Source organism: Daucus carota, chromosome 3, assembly GCF_001625215.2.
Source record: "Daucus carota subsp. sativus chromosome 3, DH1 v3.0, whole genome shotgun sequence".
Taxonomy (NCBI): domain Eukaryota; kingdom Viridiplantae; phylum Streptophyta; class Magnoliopsida; order Apiales; family Apiaceae; genus Daucus; species Daucus carota.
This window is the reverse complement of record NC_030383.2, coordinates 52,435,268-52,460,399: the sequence shown is the minus strand read 5'-3', so window position 1 is coordinate 52,460,399 and position 25,132 is coordinate 52,435,268. Positions and strand designations below refer to the sequence as shown.

The 25,132-nt window shown below is 36.8% G+C and overlaps 3 protein-coding genes across 3 annotated transcripts; 1 reads left to right on the top strand and 2 right to left on the bottom strand.

Annotated features, from left to right (window-relative positions):
- Positions 1 to 8,935: 8,935 nt before the first annotated feature.
- LOC108214273 (vacuolar protein sorting-associated protein 35B) lies at positions 8,936 to 18,736 on the top strand. The gene is made up of 22 exons (XM_017386194.2): positions 8,936 to 9,146; positions 9,272 to 9,368; positions 9,439 to 9,562; positions 9,654 to 9,839; positions 11,098 to 11,185; positions 11,337 to 11,393; positions 11,507 to 11,596; positions 11,698 to 11,820; positions 12,255 to 12,329; positions 12,395 to 12,454; positions 12,838 to 12,954; positions 14,010 to 14,249; positions 14,316 to 14,378; positions 14,553 to 14,642; positions 16,479 to 16,568; positions 16,755 to 16,850; positions 17,194 to 17,262; positions 17,352 to 17,432; positions 17,518 to 17,625; positions 17,698 to 17,801; positions 18,057 to 18,170; positions 18,257 to 18,736. Exons 1-22 carry the CDS (start codon positions 9,051 to 9,053, stop codon positions 18,465 to 18,467), a joined length of 2,379 nt encoding a protein of 792 aa, XP_017241683.1. The 5' UTR covers positions 8,936 to 9,050; the 3' UTR covers positions 18,468 to 18,736.
- A 690-nt stretch (positions 18,737 to 19,426) lies between these two features.
- LOC108214274 (SUMO-conjugating enzyme UBC9) lies at positions 19,427 to 20,556 on the bottom strand. The gene is made up of 4 exons (XM_017386195.2): positions 20,379 to 20,556; positions 20,119 to 20,246; positions 19,929 to 20,033; positions 19,427 to 19,780 (listed from the first exon to the last, which is right to left on the bottom strand). Exons 1-4 carry the CDS (start codon positions 20,446 to 20,448, stop codon positions 19,637 to 19,639), a joined length of 447 nt encoding a protein of 148 aa, XP_017241684.1. The 5' UTR covers positions 20,449 to 20,556; the 3' UTR covers positions 19,427 to 19,636.
- Positions 20,557 to 21,789: 1,233 nt separating this feature from the next.
- LOC108210881 (rac-like GTP-binding protein RHO1) lies at positions 21,790 to 24,850 on the bottom strand. The gene is made up of 8 exons (XM_017382334.2): positions 24,709 to 24,850; positions 24,281 to 24,427; positions 23,452 to 23,539; positions 23,258 to 23,367; positions 23,036 to 23,099; positions 22,540 to 22,604; positions 22,379 to 22,444; positions 21,790 to 22,260 (listed from the first exon to the last, which is right to left on the bottom strand). The coding sequence occupies exons 2-8, from the start codon at positions 24,377 to 24,379 to the stop codon at positions 22,165 to 22,167; spliced, it is 588 nt and encodes a 195-aa protein (XP_017237823.1). The 5' UTR covers positions 24,380 to 24,427; positions 24,709 to 24,850; the 3' UTR covers positions 21,790 to 22,164.
- Between the last annotated feature and the right edge of the window lie 282 nt (positions 24,851 to 25,132).

Sequence of the window (25,132 nt, the reverse complement as noted above, 5' to 3'; positions counted from 1 at the left end):
GTTAAAGCGACGCAACAGATCCTTTACATAAGCTCTTTGAGAGATAAAATAACCATCAGTTGACTTCTCCACTTCAAGACTAAGAAATCAACTAGCTTCTCCCAGATTCTTTAACTCAAAACGTACAGATAACTGATTTATCAACATAGCAACCTCATCTCCATTATTTCCTGTGATAATCATATCATTCACGTATACGAGTACAATCAAGTGACATTTGATTCTATTTTAACGAATAAACTAGAATCCGCTTCTGAAACTCTAAAACCACAAAAGAGTATATACTGAGCAACTTTACCGTACCAAGAACGTGATGACTGTCGAAGACCGTATATAGACTTTTTCAATCGACAAACATAATTTGGATAATCCTTCGGAACGTATACTTTAGGCTGCTCTATGAACACCTCACGATCCAATTCACCGTAAAGAAATGCATTCTTCACATCAAGTTGCCATAACTTCCACCCTTTTAATGATGCAAGAGCAATTGTTGATCGTAGTGTCACCATCTTTGCCACCGGACTGAATGTTTCTTCATAATCCAGCCCATAGTTTTGAGAAAAACCACGTGCAACTAGCCTGACCTTGTATCGTTCGATACTTCCATCTGATTTTTTTTAGCTTGTACACCCATTTACAAGTGACAGGAACACAATTGTCAGTCCTAGGAATTAACTCCCAAGTTTCATTTTTTCTCAACGCTTCCAATTCTTCTTTCATTGCACGCTCCCATTTAGGTTTGTCTTTCACTTCTTCGTATGTTAATGGTTCATATTGATTAGATTCTCCTGTAAAGAAGCATGATGTAACAGTACAATTGTTTAAGTGTACCTCATAGTCTTGAAGATAAGATGGCTGCCTCCTCTCTCTTCTGTCTCGAACTGAATCTGAACTTACATTGTTGTTTGAGTCTCCTGGTGCTGAAGTTAGTTCATCATCTGAGAGATCATGTTCCGGAGAAAGCTGAACCTTTTCTTGATGATGAACCACATTATTCTGAGTAGTGTGATAAGACGACACCTCATCAAATACAACATCACGTGAAGTGGTTACTTTATGTGTTTCAGGATCCATGCAGCGCCACCCTTTCCTGTGTATGTCATAGCCTACAAAGATACATACCTTTGCTTTCGGGTCCAGTTTAGTACAAGTAGCTTTAGGAACATGGACATAACAAATTGAACCAAATACACGAAGACAACTAACATCCGACTTCTCAGCATACAAATTTTCAAAAGGAGAATTTTCCTTACCAGGCCAGGGAGGTAGGCGATTTATCACATAACAAGCACACCGAAAAGCTTTTGGCCAAAGCTCTCGAGGAAGATTTTTGTCGTGTAGACAGGAGAGACTTACAGACGTGAGATGAGCCAACTTTCTTTCGGAAACACCATTCGGCTGGGGCGTATGTGGACATGTCATTTGTCTTTGAATATCTTTTTCATGACAAAAACGGATGAACTCATTTGATAGGAATTCTCCACCATTGTCACTCCGTAAACATTTGATATCCTTCTTAAACTCCTTCTCCACATTAGGTTGAAACTAAACAAATTTTACTAAAGTTTCACTTTTATCTGCCAAGAATTTAACCCACACATATTTTAAATATTCATCAACAAATATCATGACGTATCGGAAACCACCATAGCTTGTTGTCTTCATCAGACCCATCAAATCAGTGTGAATCAGCTCAAACTTTGTTGACCTGCGATTTGTTGACCTTTGGAAAGGAAGACGGTGTGATTTTCCCAATTGATGCCTTATCTATTTGGCTTGTCTTGTTTACATAAGCTTCTCCTACTGACATAACATACATAGAATCTTTCTTTTCTCCGGTGAACAGGATATTAGCCTCAAGAGTCTTAACATTATCAAGAATTTTGACATCATTTGGACCAAATAAAACATACTTTCCAGAATTTGTAATTTGAGAGATAGAAACTAAATTTCTTTTCAAAACTGGAACATGATACACATTGTCCAATTTCATCAACTCTTTGTCATTCGAGCTGATCTTCACTGTCCCTTCTTTAGCGACTGGATGCTTCGAATTGTCCGCTATGATGATGACACACTCCCCGTCGTGATTATGCAACTTAGTGAATACAGATTCATCTCCAGTTACATGATGAGAGCAACCGGAATCAAGGATCCACTCTTTTGTATCATCTGAGTGATTGTAAAGTGCTTGAACTGGAACTGGTTCCACCTTCTGGTCCCTAACTTCTACCGTAAAACACTACTCCCAATTTATCTCTTCCTTTGATTCACCTGGCTTTGGATGTTCCTTCTCATTAGCAACATTCACCTTGGAAAGCTTCACTCGACAATTTTTCTCAATGTGCCCAGCCTTGCCACACCTATAAGATTTGATGGGATTGTGATTTTGTGAATTATCACCGCCGAGTTTCCCACTTCCTTGATTACTTTTATTTCTAAATGATCCATGCTTCTTATAGTACATTCCTTTCGAAAAGAGCGCTGATTCTACTTTAACACTTCTTCCCATCTGCTTTGCCAGTGCTTCCTGATTTGAAAGAAGACTATCTAATTCTTCAATAAACGGCTGAACTGCCCAACCTTGGATTGAGGTCACAAATGGAATATACTCCTTTCTCAGCCCGCGTATAAGAAAACGTCGCATTCTTGCCTCACTGATCTTCTCTTTCTCATCTAGTTCTGATATTTCACCACACAAATTTTTTAACCTTTAAGAAATATTCAGAAATAGATAAAATTCCTTGGGTGAGCATGGCTAACTCATTCTCCAGGAGCTGCAGTATTGCAATATTCTTTATCGAAAACAATCGTTTCAGTGTATCCCAGACCTCCTTGGGTGAGTTGACCTCTCGAACATGCTCAATGAATTCTTTTCCGATTGAAGTTCGCAAAGCAAATAGAGCCTTTCCACATTTGATCTTCCATTCCACCGTAGTTCCGCATTGTTTGGAGTGTTTGCTGGTTCCTTCTCTGCTCCAGTAACGATCTTCCATAAATCCTGACCCTGAAGATAAGCTTCTAGAGACATCTTCCAATACTTATAATAGTACCAACAAACTTCTTCACAAAATTTCCAATGCTCGAACCATTGCCTCCAGTTCCCACCTCCATAGCCAGACTATTTCTTCTCACCTTATAATCTTTTCCAACAAGACAATGACTTGATAGACGAAAAGAAAATAAAAAAACTCAACCTAACTCTAATACCATAAAAAAAAAGCTTGCTGAGAACAATTACAGAGACAATACACTAAACATACGAGAAAGAAATTGAATGTGATAAACTTCAGTGGTTTGAATACAAGCAGGCCTATTACTTATAGAGTAAAATTCAAAGATGTGGCTAAGTTTTACACCGATTTGTAAAACTGTGGCTGAATTTTAAAAATTACAAAAATGTGGCTGGAGTTTAACTTTCTCTTTTAAAATTTTGGCTCCCGTTAAATCCACCCTAACGGGAGTAACGGAAAAGAGGGTATAATTGTATTTTTTGAAAAAATCTTTTTCTATGGTAAAAAATATCAAGAACATAAAGAGGCGAGAGTGGAGACAAGGTTCATGGCATACCCAGACTCTACAAATCAGTCAAATTGCTAAAATCTGATCGATATCTTCAAGGGGCGTTCTTTGATTCCGATGAGAAGTGCATCACTCGGGTAATAGATAAAGCTGATGTTTATATTGTCGGTTCCCAAACTGAATATGAGGCTTGCTTTTTTACGGATATGATGATGCAGACACATCGAGTGTGTTTCCAGGCATTACGCATCACCAGCTTCCATTCAAAACTGGATAATCGGGTATGGAGAAAATAGCATGATCTAGGAGGAATATTTAGGGATGTAAGAATTGAATAAATGCATCAAGTGTTTGCACAATCTTAAGGATAATTCCTCTTTGGCTCGGTGCACGCTAATTACCATTCCAGATGGTTACAATCTTGCAGAGGCCGTCCGCTACAGGTACTGATGGTACTGATATTGATCAATAAATTCCTGATTTATTGGGTTGATTGTGTTGTGTGAGTTTGGGAATAGAACGGAGGGGATTAATTGAGAAAATCGGTGGCCAAAGCACCGTTGCGGTAACGCCGCTGACTGGGAGCACAGGTCGGAGAAATGAAGAATGGAGGAAGGAAGAAGATGAACGCAGGCGATCAATGGGTCTGTGGAAGGAGGAGTTCTGTTTTTACATAACTACCCCTTTTCTTTAATGTTTTTTAAGTGAGTTAACGGTGGAAGCTAACGGACTTAACGGGAGCCAAAGTTTTAAAAGACGGAGTCGAACTCCAGCCACATTTTTGTAGTTTTTAAAATTCAGCCACATTTTTAGAAATCGATGTAAAATGTAGCCACATCTTTGAAATTTACTCATTACTTATATATCTAAAACTAAAACTAATCATACTAGAAATGCTCCACTACGCCACTTATTTCTCAATTTCCTAAGACTTATTCAAAATGCTAAGAAACAGGAACAATCTTATCCAACTAGCATTCACTTAAACAACTTGGAGTGTGTGTTTTGTCTCTCCTTTTGGAGTGTTTGTTATGTTTTTGTTTAGTCGTGATTGTGTTTATTACATGTTGGATCCATTGAGAATGAGTTTATTGATATGTTTGGTGATCAACAAAAACTGTATCGAATCTGGGACGGTGGTGATTATTGCAAGAGCTTACCTTTCACAACCAAAGATTGTTCATCATTCACGGGTGGTTTACACTTTCGGCATGTCTATAGTTGGTATCCGGCATGTAGATAGCTAGGGTGCGTTCGGAAGGTCTATAGCTGGTATCCAGCATGTAGATAGCTGTGGTGCCACTTCTCCAATCTCGATTTATGCGATTGGTGTTTCTGAACATTAGGCTAACAATAGTTTTTATGTGATATGGTCAATTGCGATTTTACTGTTTCTAGAGATTTTGGTGCAATTTGGATCGTTTGGGATGTCTTTGATTTCGTTTTTAGCTTCAAGAATTTTTTAATTCTATGTGTTAAACGATCAGGACATGGTGATATGTGATGGGTGCGTTCAACCCATAACGATTTTTCATCCAAGTTACCATGCGTGTGTTGAATGTGGTTTCTTCATCCAATAAGCTGTCACATCACATGAGTTGCCTGCAAGAGCATCTCCTTTTCACCCCCACCATTTACTCTTTCTCAACCAGCTGCCTGAATTCTATAGTTTTGTGAAATACGGAATGCGCAATAGCAGCACGAAATGGGTTCTACTATGAATGTGAGACCTGTGATATCAAGGTCGGTATCCGATGTGTATTCTTGCCCACCAGAATTAGGCATCAATCTCACAAACACAACTCCCTCATTCAGCGCCCATCCACCAGTAGAAAGTGTTGTGTAACTGCTTTGCCTATTATTGATACATTGGTATATGCATGCGAAACTTGCAGTAGCTTCGAGATTAGTATATATTGTGCATTTTATCCGATAGGGATCAGCCCTATTATTTAGTATTATTATATATTATATATTATTGGGTATTTTTATACATTGTTGGACTTATATTATTATTTAGTTATCAGCCCGGTTGTTTTGGGCCTTCATTTTAGGGTTTATTACTGGTATATATATACATGATGTATGCATTATGTTAGGGTACGCTTGATTATATACATTTCTTGAAAATAATATCATTGATTATTCTTGGGATTCATAAAACTCTTGCGATAAATCTTGTTTACATATATTGTCCTACATCAAATTGGCATTAAAGCCAAGTTCCTGAAAAGTGTCACTGTTCATTGGATACTGTTCATCGGTTATTGTTCACCACTACTGCATGTACACACCCACCACTAGGGATGAGCGTGGTTCAGTTTGGTTCGGTTTCAACCCGAAACCAAACCGTAACCATATTTATTCGGTTTCTAAAACCAAAACCAAAACCAAACCAAATACTGTTGGTGCGGTTTCGGTTTTTTAATATGGTTTTGGTTTAAAAATGGTTTGGTTTCGGTTTTAAACCAAATTAAAAATTATCTCGCGTTTTTTTCTAATTAAAAATTTCCTTGTTATCTTATCTTTTTAATATTAGGTGTATGTTAGAATTTGAGTACAAGAAAGTAAGGTGCAAATAATAAGTAAATGAATAAGAATAAATTTTCACTATAATGCAAAGAATAAATTTGGATAAACTACTGAATACTTACCGCAGGCATATAGAATCAAATCTATGAATAACACAAAGTCCATTGCAAGCAGCATTCGCAGTATATCATAATTGACCCGAAGAGTATAATTCAATTACTAAATATAATAAAAATAAAAATATTATTATTCTTATATATATATATATATATATTAATTAAGTAATTTGATTCGGTTCGGTTTGTATTCGGTTTTGAAAAATTTAAAACCAAACCGCAACCATATTATTTATTCGGTTTTTATTCGGTTCGGTTTTTAATTGGTTCGGTTCTAAATGGTTCGGTTTTGGTCGGTTTTGTCCGGTTTCGGTTTCGGTTTCGGTTTTCGGTTCGGTTTTGCTCATCCCTACCCACCACCACTGAACCCTAGTTTTATTAACCACCAAAACATCGTTAATTCTCCGCTAAACAGCCATCAAACAAGAAAAAAAAGAAGAAGAATCGGATTGAGCAAGGAGCCTGATCTGGAAAAGGTTGTTGTTGCCGACATTGATTTACCGAAAATATCATGCTGCCACCACCGTCTAGTTGTTACCGCCGTTCTTACTCTTGAATAATCTCAGTTGCTACATCTACTTGCTGTTTTGGAAAAGAAAGGGTAACACTGAACCAATTTTATACACACGTATACTTACATCTCTCCGTATCTATATAAACTTGTGATAATTTACTTGCACCCGATTCAAAACTCAGTTCTTTTGTTAACTTGCCCTGCTAGCGGAAAAAAAAAAGCTTTTATGTTTTAAATATTAGGTTCATTGATCATATTATTAGAATATTTAATTTGTGGTCTTAGTAGTCAATTTTCTTCATTAATTCATGTATACTTATTTTCTTAGTTGCATAATTATTCCATATTAGTTGCATATTACTTGTCGCATTTATTATATTCTCTTGAGATTAGCGATAATATTTGCGGTCGAGTCATAATTTAGTTGTTAAATTAATCAACTTGCATTTTAGTGTCATCATGGTAGGTATACGTAGTGGCGCTAGCACTGATTCCGAGCCAACTATGGCTCAACTTATGGAGCGTAATTAAGAAGCTTACCTTGGACATGAATAATGGGATCCATGAGGTACATGCGATGGTAGATGCTTTAGAAATTCATGAGCTTGTTAAGACTGCGGAAGATAGGGACGACGAGGATGTGCATCCTCGACGTCGTGAGCGGGATGGGCCTAACCATAGGGAGAGAGGTGAACGGAGGAGAGCTAGACTGGACCAGTATTATTACAAGAAGCTTACGGGATGAGGGTTACCGTAATTATGGGGACTATGACAGACGTAACTATAGGCGACACGATGTGTCGAATATTAAGGTAGATGCACCAGATTTTTGATGGGAGATTCGATCCCGATCCTTTTTTCAACTGGTTATCCAGTATGGAGAAGTTCTTTGGAATGGCATGGGATGGGTGATTGTCATAGAGTTAGGTTTGCAAAGATGAAGCTTGTAAAACAAGCTAACATCTTCTGGAGTTCTGTTGAGAGAGATCTCAAGTGCGTGGGAGACCCGCCTGTTAGGCACCGGGTTACGATGAAGGCGCGTTTGTCTCGTTACTACCTACCTAGGGGCCACGCTCCTGTAGATGATGAGCTCTATAGTCCACATGACGAGTTGGACGATGAGGCGGAGCGAGCCCACAGCAGGTAGGCCGCTAGTTGAGTGTTATGTGATGCATGTATACTCATGTGCGAGAGGATGATTGGAGGAGGACCTCTATCTTCAATATCTTTAGTAGAGTCGGAGGAGTGTCTTCTAAGATCATTATTGATGGGGGAAGGTTTTAAAATGTGGTGGCTGAGATCGCAATTTTGCGGTTGAAGCTAAAGACTGTGCCACATCCCCATCCCTATAGTGTCGCTTGGGTCAACAAGACAACTATTCCTATGACTCACAAATGTCTTGTACCGATCCACATTGAGGGCTACGATGAGAGTGTATGGTGTGATGTCCTTCCCATGGATGTTGTTCATTTTCTCGTAGGGTGACCTTGGATATATAACCATGGTGTGACTCATTATGGAAGGCAGAACACTTATGTGTTCATGAACAACGGACATAAGGTCACTTTTTGTCCTAGTAGGCCTCGTGAGATTCTCATCAGTGAGGTGAAGGTCAACAGTGTACCTACACGACCAACTAAACCTCTCCATGTCTTGAAGATGAGTGAATTTGAGAGATGTGCCTTAGACTCTAAGGTTGTGTATATGCTCGTTGCTAGAGAGGTGAGGAATGTGCGCGTTGCAAGTGGTGGTGAGATTCCTAGGGATATTCAGCAGGTTCTTGATGAGTTTGCAGATGTTATGCCCAATGAGCTACCTCAGAGGTTGCCATCACTCAGAGATATCCAACATGCTATAGACTTCGCCCCTGGGTCTTCACTACCCAACCTGCCGCATTAAAGGATAAACCCCACTGAGCAGATGGAGATGAGGCAACAAGTTGAGGAGTTGTTGAGTAAGGATTTGTGAGAGAGATTCTTAGCCTTTATGTTGTACCAGCCTTGTCCGAATTTCCGACAATAAACTCTTCTCCGGTTTCTCGATTATTCTGTATTTTATATATACCTTAAAATATGTGTCATATAATGTGGTTAAAAAATAGACAGACGTAATTATGAAATAACCAAACCCAATAGTTTCCTTTAATTAAATTATTTATGCAAAGCTAAAATGAAAAACATTATCAAAAATTGAGAAAATGGTGGGATGGGTGATTTGAGTGGATTTATACGGTAAAAGATTCTAAAAACACACATAACAGTACAGTACATAATAGCGTGAGAGTGGGCAAGGGGAAGACCAGGCGAGAACAAGAAGAGTTGAATTGATTGCGAGAGAGATCGAGAGAGAGATCGAGGAGAGAGATGATAGGGGACGGAGGTGTAGATGAGGAAGAGAAATACCTAGCCGCTGGGATCGCCGGCCTTCAACAGAATGCTTTCTATATGCATCGTGCTCTCGTATGTACATCCCCCCCCTCTCTCTCTCTCTCCCCCTCCCTCCCTCTCTCTAATTCATTAATTGCTTGTCCTGATTTCACTAATTGAATAAAACTTCACTACTACGCTGGTTTGGATCGGAGCAGGACTCTAACAATCTCAAGGATGCACTTAAATACTCCGCCCAGATGCTCTCCGAGCTTCGCACTTCCAGGCTTTCTCCTCACAAATACTACGAACTCTGTACTCTCTCTCCCCTATAATTATATATTGATTCTATTACTAGTGACTGACATTCTTAATTGGACTCCAGATATGCGAGCATTTGATGAACTCCGTAAGCTCGAGATGTTCTTCCGTGAAGAAACTAAACGGGGTTGCTCTACTATTGAGCTCTACGAACTTGTCCAGCACGCCGGTAACATCTTACCCAGGCTGTAAGTAACTACACTGGTTTACTATTTTCACATCCATCTCTATATTATCACCTTCTAATTTAACTATTCTCCATCTCTCCTTGTGCATCAGTTATCTTCTCTGTACAGTGGGATCCGTGTATATCAGGTCCAAGGAGGCCCCTGCCAAGGATGTTTTGAAAGACCTTGTGGAAATGTGTCGGGGAATACAACACCCTCTACGTGGTCTTTTCCTTAGGAGTTATTTATCCCAAGTTAGCAGGGATAAATTACCTGATATTGGTTCCGAGTACGAAGGGTACTAATCTCAACTTCTTACCACTTCATTCAATGCAAAATAATGCAGAGTGATCCATATGTTCGTAGTTAGCTTAAGAAAATGCATCTCAGTCAGATGAAGATTGGATTAATTTGGATACTAGCCAAATATTGGAATATAAATCTTACAGCCCGAACAAGTAATTCTTATCCCACTAACAAGAACCGGTTGTACAAATCCATGTTGTCATCCAAATTGTTTATAAACGAGTGATCCTGGAATTTAACACTCCGTGCTGTAATATATTTTACTCAATTAATATCATCCAACATAGGCTATATATACATAATTAAGTATCCACCTAAGAACAACCTGAACTCGAGATTTATATATGAAGTTATTATTACTAAATTAAGATGTTGATTTCGAAGCTTGTAAGCTATACTAGTTTGTTAATGAAATGTTTGCTAAATGTCCAATCATAAATAAACTCATGAAATTTGTAGACTATAATGTACTAAATAATTATTATCACTACAAGTATAATATATCTCATGTTTTCTTTCTTTATCAGCTTGATTATCATAAGTTTATTTATACTTGTTACTATGTCACTAGGGCGTGAGTTCTAGACTCAAGTGTCTAACATGACATGTGTTCAAGTGTTGGACTCAACAATACTTCTAAACTTTAACATGTTTCGACTTAAATTAGATCGTTTCCTGTCCATACGGTGCAGGAGTGTCGAGTGTATCACACACGTACCAAGGTGATATAACTCCGAGTCACATAGATTTATTGTAATTTGTATTTGAACATGTAGAGAGACTTCACAGGTGTCAACAAGTTACTGAGGCTACGATATCCTAGAAAAGAAGTGCTCTTGTATAATGAAACTGACTAGATGTATATCACCTACTTGTATAGTTGCTTTGAGGCTTAGTTTCTGTTGCCTTTCAAGCTTAACAAGATATATCTTAAAATTTTGGTTGACCTCATTCATGATGTGTCAATCTATGGATGTTATGATGAATTGAATCGGGAATGAAATAGTTTAGGCTGTTATTGGATCTACTTCCAGCATTTAGTATATTTAATGTCACCTACTGCATTTTGAACATTGAAAGTTATATTCTTGTACTAGAGTTAGATATATAGACAGAGTTAGAAGTACATGAGATTTAGGTGTTCTGTATTTGTAGTTATGCGAACTAATATGCTGTATCCTCAACCTTTCGCACCGATAGGGGAGTTGTGGCAGTGACCTGATATCTATTTGTTTCCTCAATTCCTGCAGCGATGCAGATACTGTTTCAGATGCTGTAGAGTTTGTACTTCAGAATTTTACAGAAATGAACAAACTTTGGGTCCGTATGCAACATCAGGTTAGTTGAAATATTAACTATGTTATATGCTCTCCCTCTCAAGACATACACGAGGTCATAATGACTGGCCCAGGTAGAAAAAAAGTGCCCAAGTATTCTTTGTGGTCATAAACGTGTACTTGTGATTGCATCTGACCTTTATAGTGTTCAGGGACCTGCTCGGGAGAAGGAGAAAAGAGAGAAGGAAAGAAGCGAGCTTCGTGATCTTGTAAATATCATCAGTTATTTTGGCCCTTAAGCTGTTCATTTCACTTGAAATTTGCTTAGAATTGATTTGAATTTACCACTTATCAGAGGCTATTTCACTATCCATTTGATCAGGTAGGAAAAAATTTGCATGTTCTCGGTCAGATCGAAGGTGTTGACCTTGATTTGTATAAAGATATTGTGCTTCCAAGAATCTTGGAGCAGGTGAGTGTTGTTTATCTATATTTTTTGTTTGTAGTTAGTCCAATTTATGAGGTTGCGCTTGTAATATACTTTGATGACTTGTATGACAAACATGTTTATAGGTCGTGAATTGTAAAGATGAGCTTGCACAATACTATTTGATGGATTGCATCATTCAGGTGTTTCCTGATGATTATCACTTGCAAACACTAGAAACAATACTGGGTGCCTGCCCCCAGCTTCAGGTTGTTTGATGACTTCTTTTGCACAACTTATTATATAATTGGAATGCTCTGAATTGTCAAGATATATACTGAAATACAAGATGGGTGCATTATAAGATATTCAACTTTAAGCACATTGCAGCTCCAAAATCTTTTATAGTGTTTGAATATTAATGGCTGTACTTGCATGCATGTCATAAATGCAGGATAATGATTTATTCAAATATCTTACTCAGCAAAGGCTTATGTGATGATTATTCCTTTACTTGTTAAGAATCTTTTAGTGGTTTCCAGCTCCATTTAGATAGCAATATACTAAATAGTTACGGTTTTAAGTATATCTGCGGTAGAAGTTGCTTTCAGATTAAAATATTTATAATTAGCCGTGATCTTATATGATTGTTTAATAATATAATTGAACTGTCTAGTTTATGTGTTTGGCTTGTATGTTGCAGCCATCCGTTGATATCAAAACTATTCTTTCTCGATTAATGGAGAGGCTCTCAAATTATGCTGCATCAAGTGCAGAAGTGAGTAACTTTGGCTTTTAACCAGGAACTACATATATTTCTGTGCTTAATTATTTGTTCTGCAGGTTTTACCTGAGTTCTTCCAAGTGGAAGCCTTTGCAAAACTGAACAGCGCTATAGGAAAGGTAAGTTTAGCATATCATTAAGAGTCCGTGGATAGAAACATTGTGATATTTTAAAACAAAGTTACATCCTTTACTTCGTATAGTATTTTTTTGAATGTTTGGGACATGGATCTACCTCCAAAGAGAAACATAAGGAATTGGCTCCCCCCCTCTCTCTCACTACAATCCATTTTGTCTCACCCCATCCACCCCCACCCCCATCGGCCGTGTGTATATTTAATTTCTTAATATTTGATTCAAAAAAATGTTGCCCCTTTTGTATGTCGGTATTTTAACTTGCCTATTTTGACATTAGCAAGAACTTCTTATCTCGACTACAATTGCTTCAAGTTACCTTTTCACTTGTGGTTTATGCTCTATCTTGAGCTTTTGTGTTGATGCAGGTGATAGAAGCTCAAGTTGACATGCCTATTGATGGAGTTGTAACATTATATTCTTCTCTCCTGACGTTTACTCTTCACGTCCACCATGACCGTCTTGACTATGTGGACCAAATATTGGTAGGTTTTACCTTCAGAATATACACATATGGAAGATTATAATAGTTCTGCCTAGCCTTTTGAATCCTTCTGTTTGGGATTATATTCTAGTTTGTGGCCAGCTGCCTTCTTGCAAAGTCTCTCTATATCTCATGTACACAAATAGCTGCAAGAGATATGCATTCCCCCATATTCCTTGTAGTTCATTCATTGTTTGGAGGAACGTAGACAACCTTAAGTATTGTCGTCAATCATTTATCGGATAAGATTTTTCCAATATATCTTACCTGATATATATTGTGTTGAATGGATATAGCAGTTCCATATGATTTAATAAATCCAATTAAAAAAATATTCAGATCTTTATTAGAATACAACATACGTGCTCCTGTCTGTGCTCTGTGGCATGAGCCAGTGTTTCATATAAAACATATGAGTAATCCATACATAAAAACATGTAAGCTTTTTGTTAAGATCCTTAATAGTATCATATCTGAGCTTATCATATCGATCCCTTGTTAAGCTAGTCTTGGTAACTCTTAGTTCAGTATTGACCTGTTATCTCCCTTGTCTGGAATTCTAGCTCTAAAGTAAGAACAGATATAAAACTGAACAGCAACTTAACATTAGTGATTACGATGTTGTAATTTGAATCTCTAATTTATGATGTCTGTGTCTGAAATTAAACATGTGACTCGTAATCAGCGACTCACCCATGGTTGAGACCTTTACACAGGAAGTGCATCTCTGGTATGATCTTCAAGGCCGAGTCAAACCCAATTAGCAAAAACTGCATTTCCTGAACATTTAATTAGTAAATTATTATACCATTAACAATATAATTGATCCGGCTCTTGTCTTGCTCAAGTCCATTGATCTCATAGTCGGATTGCCCAGTCTGTATTCACAGTGGTCGACTTAGAACTAGGAAGTTCAGATTGTTCAGTACAGCAAGGATATAACCATCATTTCATGCCTCTGTTCCCTCTTCTTTTTTAATAATCCACTTCTTTAAACAGAGTTATTTATAGATTTACCTTTATTTGGGTCACTGAACTGATTAGATTTTCCTACAGGGTGCATGTGTAGGTAAACTTTCTGTCGTTGGAAAGCTTGAAGATAGTAAAGCCACAAAACAGATTGTTGCTCTTCTAAGTGCTCCTTTGGAGAAATATAATGATATAGACACTGCATTGAAACTTACCAACTACCCCCGTGTGTTGGAGTTTCTAGACCAAGGAACTAACAAAGTGATGGCTAATGTGATCATTCAAACTATCATGAAAAACAAGACTTGCATCTCCTCGGCAGACAAGGTCAGTTTCTCGCAGCATATCCTCTCAAGTTTGCATATGTATGACAGGTTTTTTGTTTCTCTGTAGGTTGAAGCACTTTTTGAACTAATAAAAGGACTCATTAAAGATTTGGATGGAAATCTTGATGAGGTGATAACCAAAATCTTTTGTTAGTTTTATAAATTGTTCAGCCAAATAGAAGAGACTTTTTAATTTTCTTGTGGAGTTGAGATATTCCATTTAACCATATGTTAATCTATCTTGATCATTTGTGTTTGTTGAAAATTGAAAGTATGTCTTAAAGACTTATCCTTCCATACTCAGGTTGATGATGAAGATTTTAATGAGGAGCAGAATGCTGTTGCACGCCTAATCCAGATGCTATATAATGACGATCCGAAAGAGATGTTAAAGGTAATACCAAGATTTTGTTCTTGATAGGAATTTTATAGCATTGCCTTGCTGTATATTATATGTGCATAATCCTTGCAGTGACTACTAGCTTATAACTAAATTTGTAAATGATATCAGCACATACTTAATGTAAGCAAAAGATATGGGGGTAAAAGTTGAGTATTTCAACCTGATTTTAAATTCTAAAATGTCAAAAAACAAATTCAAGATTGCTTTTTCTGCACTGCGTCTGAGACTCATGTACTTGACTCTTGAGAATGAACTTTTTTTTCCAGAATAAATTTATACGCGCATCTAGGTTATGAAACCAAGCTACGTTATCTTTTATGAAGGATTTGTATCACAACATATTCAGTTTCTTCCTTGCTTGGTAGATCACATTCCCAAACAAATTGTCTCATAAGCTCTTTTTTTAAGTCCTCCGACATCTCTATTCTGCATAGGCCCTTTTGCACGTTGATATGGTTCCTGGGCGACCATAGTGTAGCTGATATTGGTTAGGTAAAGCATACAAGTACGTAACTTTAGTTGACTGTCCATACTGTCCACACAAACCGACTATTGTTCTAGATGCCATACAAAATTATTAACTTCCTCAGCATTCCTGTTGCCATGAGACGTTCTTGGCTTGAGATGGTGGAGTACATCTCCCTTGTCGGTTTTGCCTGAGGCATGCTGTATTGATCACTGCTAGTTGCTCATGCAGATTAGCAAACACCTCGTCATTTTTGCCCCAAGACAAACAACATGTTCCCCGTTTGCTTTTACTTTTTTGCAGGTCAAGGACTTCTTCCTTGATACTATTGAGCTCTCTCAGTATACAATACTTGGGAATTACAAACTATTGCATCAAGTGGTTCAGATGCTTGTTCATGTAATATTTTGCTGGACAGTCTAATCTCAGAGCTCTGAAAATGAATTTAACTAAACACTTCTCTACACGTGTTTTTACAATTGATTGCTAGATTATACAGGGTTTTCCCATTTGCCACTCTTTGCTATCTACTGAGTAGGTTTTATGACCACCTTGTCTATAGGAAGCTTCTGCAGCAAGTGTATTATCTTACATTTTAAAAATACATGCAAGGATCGTTTTAGATAATCAAGGGTGTTTGTTTGAGCATATTAACTTCTTGCTGAAAATTATTACTCCAAAAAGTAAAGTATTTTCTTTGCTGATGTCAAACAGGACCTGTGTTTGAAATTAGCAAGAAAAAACCTAAGGATCAGTGTTTGATCATAGTGCATAGATAGACAGTAGGGTAACTTTCCATTTTTCTTGAGTCTAATTATTTATCATGTTCTTCATACCTGATATTCAGCAACATAGAGCACAATTTAAGCACACGTTTTCCTTTCATTTTTTGTGTTAATAAAATTTGATGAAAGTGCTGATAGTTTTTGCTAGTGACTACAATTAAATTCATATTCATTTAGCTTCATACTTTTTCTAATCAGGTGTCTACTATAGGAATTTCAGTATGTATTTTATGGCTTGAGTAATTAATTTCTATTGCTGCATAAGTTTTAGAAAAATGGGCTGAACTTAATCCACTTTATGGTGTTTGTATCAGTTGCATATCTCAGTCATCACTAGTTACCTTTTAAATCCCTTTTTGGAGATGAAAGAAGTTTCTTTATTTTACTGCAGTTTTATTGTGTTTCCTATGCTTTTGTTATTATATATAACCTTTATGTTCTGAAGTACTAAATATGCATGTTAGATGGCAAAACACACTGAGGGTGGGGCTGGTTAACTTCTAACTTCTCATTGCAAATTCTGGTTTCAGCGTAATGATTTTGATGTTTGATCTGTGTTTTTGTTTTGAGTTTCAGATCATTTGTACTGTGAAAAAGCATATCATGGTAGGAGGAGCGAAGCGTCTTCCTTTTACTGTACCTCCCCTTATTTTTTGTTCTCTTAAGGTAAGTCTGTTTACCTCTACACTTCTGGCCTCCTTTTCTTTTTACCTAATTGTTTAACGTAAACTAAATTATGGATAACAAATGGAACAAAGCAAATAAGATCAACTGTATAGTGTCTCTGGTAGAAACAATGTTACAATGTTTCTTATTTGCTGCATGCTGACAACTCAATTATTTTACACGCAGCTGGTTAGACGGCTGCAGAGCCAGGAAGAAAATGCTGGTGAAGAAGAGGAAGATGCCTCGGTGACACCAAAGAAAATTTTTCAGATTCTGAACCAGGTAAACTCTACTAATTGAGAGATGATTATCCATGGTCTGTGCTAGAAGAGGCATCATGTTGAACTGAGATATGTACCTTTTTTTTTTTGTGACTACTGACTCGGAGTATGGGATACACCCTGTCGTATATGAATTTTAACTGGTTCTCTGGCCGACCTTAGCTTTACTCGGTCATTGTTTATAATAAGTAATTATAATTTTTTTTTCTCCCTGCTCTTATTCGTAGTACTTTCTGCTTTAAACTGAACATCATTTCGTAGCGTACAGCTCTTACTTCAAAGGCTAGTAGTTTGCTTACAGTCTTTTCTTAATGGCTCTTAATTTGTGTGGTAATGTATTGCAGATGATTGAGGCTCTATCTGTAATTCCTGTACCTGAACTGGCACTGCGGTTATACCTACAATGTGCTGAGGTACAAGCTGTCTATCCCATTTTGATCATCACCAAATGTTAATGTTGTATTTTTGCTTTACCCACTTCCTATGCTTTGTTGATTCTTAGGCAGCCAATGACTGTGACCTAGAGCCTGTAGCATATGAATTTTTCACCCAAGCGTATATACTCTATGAGGAAGAAATATCGGTATGCAATTGAGATGTATTGTTCATTAATAGCTAAATGAATTGTCGAGTTATGATAACTGTATCTCCTTTTTGTATTATAATAGGATTCGAAGGCCCAAGTGACAGCAATACACCTAATAATAGGTTCTCTGCAAAGGTTACATGTCTTTGGTGTTGAAAATAGGGATACCCTAACACATAAGGCTACTGGGGTAAGTATTCTAAATTGTGTTTTGTCCAAGATAACCAGGCTTCATGTAAATATTTACCTTTTTCTTCGGCAGTACTCTGCAAAGCTTTTGAAGAAGCCTGAGCAGTGTAGAGCTGTTTATGCATGCTCACATCTCTTTTGGGTGGATGATCAAGATAGCATCAAAGATGGGGAGAGGTGCTTTATCTTACGCTTAGCATTTATTATGAAGTTGTTAAGCATATAAATCTTCACGACCGTTGCAATATCTTGTGCATCTTTTGATCAGGGATTTGATATGTTTATGATTTTCAAGATCCTCTTTTCTAGAATCTTTTGTTTGTTTTGCTGAATCTAAATTTCTCAAGACTTTTCGGGCGGTCGAAGGATTCAAGTGTCACTTGTGTTTTTCTAATCTAAAATTCCTCTTTTGAAATTAATATCTTTGCTCAGGGTCATGTTTTGCTTAAAGCGTGCGTTGAGAATAGCGAATGCTGTTCAACAAATGGCTACTGCAACACGAGGTAGCAGTGGATCGGTCATGCTCTTTATTGAGATACTGAACAAGTAATTTTTCTATTCTATTCACATCTCTGGCTACTCTCCACCATAAACTGAAAATATACTTAACATTTTTTAAATACAAATCCCAGGTATCTCTATTTTTTTGAGAAGGGGAACCCACAGGTCACAGTTGCTTCAATTCAGGGACTGATTGAATTGATCACAACTGAAATGCAAAGTGATAATACCACATCAGATCCAGCTGCAGATGCTTTCTTTGCCAGCACAATGCGGTACATTCAGTTCCAAAAGGACAAAGGTGGAGCAGTAGGAGAGAAATATGAGCCCATTAAGACATGAAACTACTTGATGACTGGATACATTGAACATTCTTAAGATCGCAGCCACATAAAAATTTACTCGTTTTAAAGGTATGGGTTTGTTTCGTTGTTGGTTTTAGCGAAGGAATTATAGATATTCCATGATCCTGTTTGAAAGAATCTTAAATTATATGCAATGTAACACTCTAGGTAGGTGCTTGTACATTTGGGGAAAGTTCTGTATGTTTAGAAGGCCATTAGGGCTTTGTAATTGATACATTGTAAAGGAATGCATTAGGTTGATTTTCACCTTATTGAGCTCATAAAGTAAAACATTAATGATAAACAACCGAAGATTTTTGCAAATCGTACATTTGGAGGATGGTTACTCTCTTCTTAGGCTTTCAGAATATCTGTTTTGGTAGTATGCTGCTCGTGGGCAATTAAGTAGTTTAGGAAGATTTAGTTGAGTTTATCCACTACTGTCATGTTTGTCAAGATTAACACCTAATGCAATAGAATAAAAAATCTAGACTACAAAAAAAACTGTTTAAAAGACGCAAATGTGTCAATCTAGCATTTGATATTGGTGGAAAAGGTTGGTATCTGCTTGAAGTAGCTACGAATGATTATATAGTTAGTCAAGTGCTATATTAGCAATGATAGTCCTGTAGGTGGTCCATGGATACACGAGCTACTGCCCAATAATGTGAGTCCTTGAGTTTTTTGACCTTGACAAAAGAGTGACTAGTCTGCCGAGCCCTGTACAAGATATATTAAAGAACAGTTGATTGGTAGTGGTTTGATATTATAAACACGTTCCTAGTTAATACATGCGACTATGTGAGACTCTTACAACAGTCCTTTACTTTTTAGGTGGACTTAGTATAAGATTCAGTCTGTCAAATATTTTGCTTTGAAAATAGGTTGTATTGCAAGATAATGTGCATTCTATTCTGAACTTGTAATACTTATGTTGAGGAACACAAACATTCAATGTAAGAACAGCTGTTGTAGCATTTAATTAGTTTGTGGCATAAATAGAAAAGGAATTACATCTGATTATGTATCTTATGTAGAATTATAGCATGGCAGTTTCTGCCGCAGGTGTAGTAAAAAGAAAATTATGATTATTAAGAAGCTGAGCGATTGCGTAATTATGCCTTATCATCAGCACTTTGTATGTTTCTGGAATATGACCAGCCTTGTTCAGAACATTGCATATTTCTGAGTCCAACTGCGACCCATGGATTCATACTTGTTCTTGTCTGTCTTGTACATGTGAGCTATTTCTGGAACTAGAGGATCGTCAGGATTAGGATCAGTGAGCAGTGAGCAGATTGATAGTAGAACCTGCATCATGCAAAGTATATGATTATCGACTTGTTTGGAATTACAGCTAATAGCTGCTAGTCTCTCATTATCTCTCTCTCTCTCTCTCTCTCTCTCTCTCTCTCTCTCTCTCTCTCGCACACACACACACACACTATTTATAGATGACCTTTGATATGGTAAGTGCAGGACTCCATTGATCTTTGAGTATATCCAAACAGATGTTGCCATTGTTGTTTATATTCGGGTGGAAAACTTTGGTCCTGAAGGCAACCTGGCAGTACAGACAATTTTGATGAAAAACCGAGATATGTAAGTAATATAAGTATTGTCGATTTTCTGTTAAGTGTTGAACTTACCTTGGGAGGTTTAAAAGGATAGTCAGGTGGGAAATGAATGGTGACTTGGAAAACACCACCAGAATAGGGGCTATCATTTGGACCAATTATGGTTGCCTGCCAGTGGAACATATCATGTGCTACAGGTCCTGAAATTCATACTCAGGAACATGTGTCAAAATTTCTCTAAAATAGAAATAGGCCATGGTTGAGAGAGATTCACAAGCTGGTACAAAATCGTATTTATCAAAGAATGAACTAGTCACTGATTATGTACAAACCTGCACTGCATGAGGTTGGGGGATCTCGTTGCAAGTCCTTGAGCTCTTTGAGAATCCTTCTTGATGCCATTTCAGCAATTCTGTAGTTGATTGTTGAGTATGTTTTTGAAAGACTGGAATGATATATGTATTGTGGTAGAATGAAGAGTTATATATAGAGGTAGAGAGCATGAGAAATTGTGGATTGATATATGATGATAAGTGGAGAAGTGGGCATAGAATATTAAGATGGTCTAAATAGAATGTAATACTTTTAAGACTTATGCGATGGTGATTGGTTAACAGACCATATTCTGCAACTATTAGACCACCACCAGTGGAAGAGAATGTTGATAACATATATATGAACAATGTAGATAATGATAGATATAAAGAAAGATGGGAATGGAAAGTAATGGGTATCTTAAAAAGGTTAACGTTTGACAATGAACCTACATTTGAGTTTTATATGGAATTAGAGCAGAGCAATTAGCTTCTAGAACCTAAATTTTCTGTGCAATTTGATTACTCCTTCGGTGCCCTTCAATTATTTTCACTCGTCACTCATTTTAATGCTCATAAAATATAGTTTGATAATTATTTTAAAGTTTTTTCTTCCGAATAAAAGCTTAATGTTTACACTTCTATAGAAACGGAAAAATTTTAAATATAAGTTGTGAAACTAGATTTTACATGAACTTTAAAATACGTACTGGACAATACCAAAAAAAATGGAAATAAATGAGAAGAATACGAGAAGTTTATTATATAGAATCTTTATTATATAGAATCTTTATAATGTGTGCTCATGGCCATACTGTAGCATACTTATGGAAGTATTATATATTTATTTTTTTACGTAAATGTCGGTAATTTGGAGACGCTAGTCTTGTTACGAATGACGAATGGTTGAAAATCAAGTAAGAATTTACGTATCTAGTTCTGTGTGTTGCTTTTGTAGTTGGTAACTCACATTACCTGTATTCCAACCATCTCCATTTTCAAGAATCTAAAAAGTTATGGTGAATATTATGTTTAGCAATGAGCATGGAAGGTGACGTTGTAAGTAATGCCTTGTACCAACTTGCATTCCAAATGTGTCAAGAATAAACTTTTAATGCCATCCCATTTCTCAGCTCCCATCTTGCTTATTCTCAACTGAACAAGATGCCTATCGCTGTTTCGCTACACCACGCACACAGCCTAACTTCTGAATTGTCATCTTCTTGCCTTTTTAAGGCCTCCACTACTGCAAAAACCTTTTCCACAATTACCTTCTACCCAAGAATCGTAATTGCAAGGTTCGTGTCAGCCAAGCTAAATCATTCACGTGTTTCTAGAGTTTAGTACAGAACAGCGAAAGAACAAACACTATAGACATGATCAAAAGACGCATTAATGGAGACAGTTGCAGTAATGCAAGAGTAACCAATTAAGTAACTACACATTTAGAAAGGTATATTAGAACATCTTCGACTGTTTGATTTGAAATAAAGTAGTATAAAAGGCAAGACAGACAGTTATCCCAACCGGATCATGAGTCAATTAATAATCAGAACAAACTTAAAGTGACAGACTGAGAAGCAGTAGTACTAAGTAGTGTTACTCGAAAAAGGTTTATGATCTAAGTAATACGCGTTCGAGAAAAACCAGCTGATTCTTCACGTAGATTACTTTTACTTAAAGCCGAGAAACATCATATCATGACTCTTCTAACTTCCTTCAAGACAAAGGGAACAGAAAAGGACAAGACTTATAGAACCAACAAGAATAGAGGAACAGTTTTTCTTCTCGATCTTATATGTGATCACAATATAGAGCAAGCTCCCTTTCCCTTCTTTTTCTTTGCCTTGGGAGGCTGGAGCACAACTTTAATGGCAGCATCGAAAACCCCCTTTACATTCTGCAGCAGCACATTTATGAGACATCAGATGTAGAATAGAACAGCGGCGGAAGAGAAAAATATATAATCTATAAGCAATTTAATGTAAGAGAACATTAATAAGACAAGTCTCTGTTACCTGCTGTGTTTTAGAACTACATTCGATGTAAGAAGGTGCTCCTATCATCTTCATCAACTCCTCTCCCTTCAAGTCAACATATTAAACAATACCAATGACAAGATGTAAATTTAAATCAATATCTTTATCTAATTCCAATATATTTCAAAACAAATCCCAACCTGAGCTTCAGTAATGGGCACGGAACCAGGATGGTCAGCAAAATATTGCTTATCGTCACGCAGATCTGAGACCAGTTAGCATTTATACATTGTTAGATCTACATGATAGTTGATGATTAACAATGCAGCCCATATAAATAGCCTCAAGAACAAGGTAACTAACATGAAATACCAGTGACAAAATAGGAAGATGAAGCAATCAGGGCCTTTAATTTTTTAAGTAGTTGGCTTATATAATTGGATGTAAGAATGAAATTGAACTTTATCATCATCTGGGAACACGGTATTGATATATATTGTTTAGGTGATCCAGTATTCACTTTATACTTGATGAAACTATGCATTTAGCACATAAGGATCCCTGCTTTGAATGGAACAAAAAAAATGCTGGAAGAGCAATCAATTAAATGCTGCTTTGCGCAAATCACAAAAGAGGCTTCATTAATCAATAGAATTGACACATATTAAGATTGACAAAAGAACAAGGTAATCTCACCAAGCTTTGTTCCAACAAGTACTATTGGAACGCCTGGAGCATAATGTTTCAACTCAGGGATCCACTGGAAATGGCACCAAAAAAAAGGTTAAGAGTAAAGAATGCGTCGTTACTATTATATAGGCATAGCTAAATAAAGAAAACCTGATGTCAAAATACAGAACAGAGACGGTAATTGAAAAAAGTTGAAAATTTTATTTAATAAAACAAGTGTAGTCTTACCTTCTTGGAAACATTTTCATAGCTAGCCTTGCTAATGAGAGAGAATGCCAAGATGAACACGTCTGCCCCACGATAACTCAAAGGTCGTAACCTATTGTAATCCTCCTGTCCTGTTTCACATGTAATCATTTCAAGCACACTACAGCATCCAAAAAAAATTAGATAAAAATTCAGAATATGTCTAATGTATTTACCAGCAGTGTCCCACAAGCCCAGGTTAACAGTGGCCCCATTGACAACCACATTTGCACTGAAATTGTCAAACACGGTCGGGACATAATCCTATTTTGCGAAATAAAGAGATACAGAAGATATGTTATAAAGAGAACCAAACATAAGCAAACCACTTTGAAATTTTTTTAAGATGTCACATATAATAATTGATATTGATTTTCATAGAAAATTGTAAATACAGTTGATAGCCTAGAACTTAGAGCAAAACCATAACTGGAAAGCAATTAAAACCCATATTCCTATTTACAATACCATCTTGCACAGTTAGTCTAACCAGAATATTGTCACGAGCCTAGGAGAGAAATCAAAAGTAATAATTTGTGGCACAGTGAAATACCAGACATGAAAATGAAGAAATGACTAATATACATCCATTTTAAAACCCAAATACAATATTAGAATATGAAAATAAAGAATGCCCCTAAAATTGTGACAGAAAAGGAAAAAGAAAAGAAATGCCCCTGAAATACGACAAGAGGGAAATATGCCTTTTTCTGTTGTTAATGATTCGACTAACACGAACCAATTTGCTTTCAAGGAGGGTTACACCCTTAACCACCTGGTAAACAAGGGCGAGGGTACCGCTGGGCCAATGCCCTATTGGTAATATGACACATTTGACAACATTAAATATGCATTTCAAGAATGTGTATGAGCTAAAAGTGCAAACTTAGGCCACACATTTCGCATAGGTAGTTCACCTGTGCCTCAAATAGATAGTAGATCGACAAGAACAATATACAATTATCTTGTCCACGAAAGAAGTAAAAGGCAAAGGCATATACTAACAGTGGGAAAGGTATTGCTGGTGTAAGAAATCAACAAGCATGTTTTGCCCACCGCACCATCGCCAACCGTAACGCATTTGATGAACCTTGAAGCACTCATCGGAAGACCTGATTACAAATTCAACCAATCCCCCTCCTCTTTGTATCTCTATTAACAGATATTATATAACACCACTCAGTTCTTGAAATGCAAACATGGAAAATACTAAAACAAAGCTATGTTCATAAGTTATAATAATGATGAATACTCCTATACAAACCCTAACCCTAACACGAGAAATGAGAAGATGGGGTATCAAGAAAATACAAAATGTGAGGTGGGGTGAGAAAGAAAGAAAGTAATTGAAGATGTAGAGAGAGAAACAAGGAGGGAGAGAGTATTGTAACTAGTGTAAGTAATGATGCAAGTATAAGGAGGGTGTTAGATACCTGAATTTAGCCGGGAAAGTAGAACAAGTAGTAGTATTCTAACTATTGCTGTTGAATCGTTCGCTGCTGATGACCAAATCTCTCCCTCTCTCCCTGTCTCTCTCCCCTCCCTCTCTCGCCGGCAATAATACTAATTTTGTTTCTTATTTTAAGAGGTCATAATTTCAGAAAAACACCACTACTCTCCGTGGTAAAATTTGTGTTTGTATAATTTCTCCCCGGTCGAGTCCGTTAAAAATGTGATAAGTTGCTGAAAAATTTAGATTTTTTATGCCATGTATCAATGAAAGTTAGAATAACTTAGCAAAAATATATATTATATATGACAAATTTTGTTGTCGAATTTTGATTTGATTTAATACATAAATTTATTATTTTTTACGATATATCAATATTACATGAATAAGTAAAATAATTTGTCGTT

What these genes read in the sequence shown, in the direction of transcription:
- LOC108214274 (XM_017386195.2), bottom strand. Translation starts at nt 20,448, where the DNA reads ATGGCATCAAGAAGGATTCTCAAAGAGCTCAAGGACTTGCAACGAGAT. An exon ending in CCCAACCTCATGCAGTGCAG is followed by an intron (nt 20,247 to 20,378) that starts GTTTGTACATAA and finishes TATGAATTTCAG; the next exon opens with GACCTGTAGCACATGATATG. An exon ending in CTGCACTTACCATATCAAAG is followed by an intron (nt 19,781 to 19,928) that starts GTCATCTATAAA and finishes TGCATGATGCAG; the next exon opens with GTTCTACTATCAATCTGCTC.
- LOC108214273 (XM_017386194.2), top strand. Translation starts at nt 9,051, where the DNA reads ATGATAGGGGACGGAGGTGTAGATGAGGAAGAGAAATACCTAGCCGCT. An exon ending in ATCCGAAAGAGATGTTAAAG is followed by an intron (nt 14,643 to 16,478) that starts GTAATACCAAGA and finishes TTTGAGTTTCAG; the next exon opens with ATCATTTGTACTGTGAAAAA. An exon ending in AGCATCAAAGATGGGGAGAG is followed by an intron (nt 17,802 to 18,056) that starts GTGCTTTATCTT and finishes ATCTTTGCTCAG; the next exon opens with GGTCATGTTTTGCTTAAAGC.
- LOC108210881 (XM_017382334.2), bottom strand. Translation starts at nt 24,379, where the DNA reads ATGAGTGCTTCAAGGTTCATCAAATGCGTTACGGTTGGCGATGGTGCG. An exon ending in ACTTGTTGGAACAAAGCTTG is followed by an intron (nt 22,605 to 23,035) that starts GTGAGATTACCT and finishes AACTGGTCTCAG; the next exon opens with ATCTGCGTGACGATAAGCAA. An exon ending in TGCCCATTACTGAAGCTCAG is followed by an intron (nt 22,445 to 22,539) that starts GTTGGGATTTGT and finishes GTTGACTTGAAG; the next exon opens with GGAGAGGAGTTGATGAAGAT.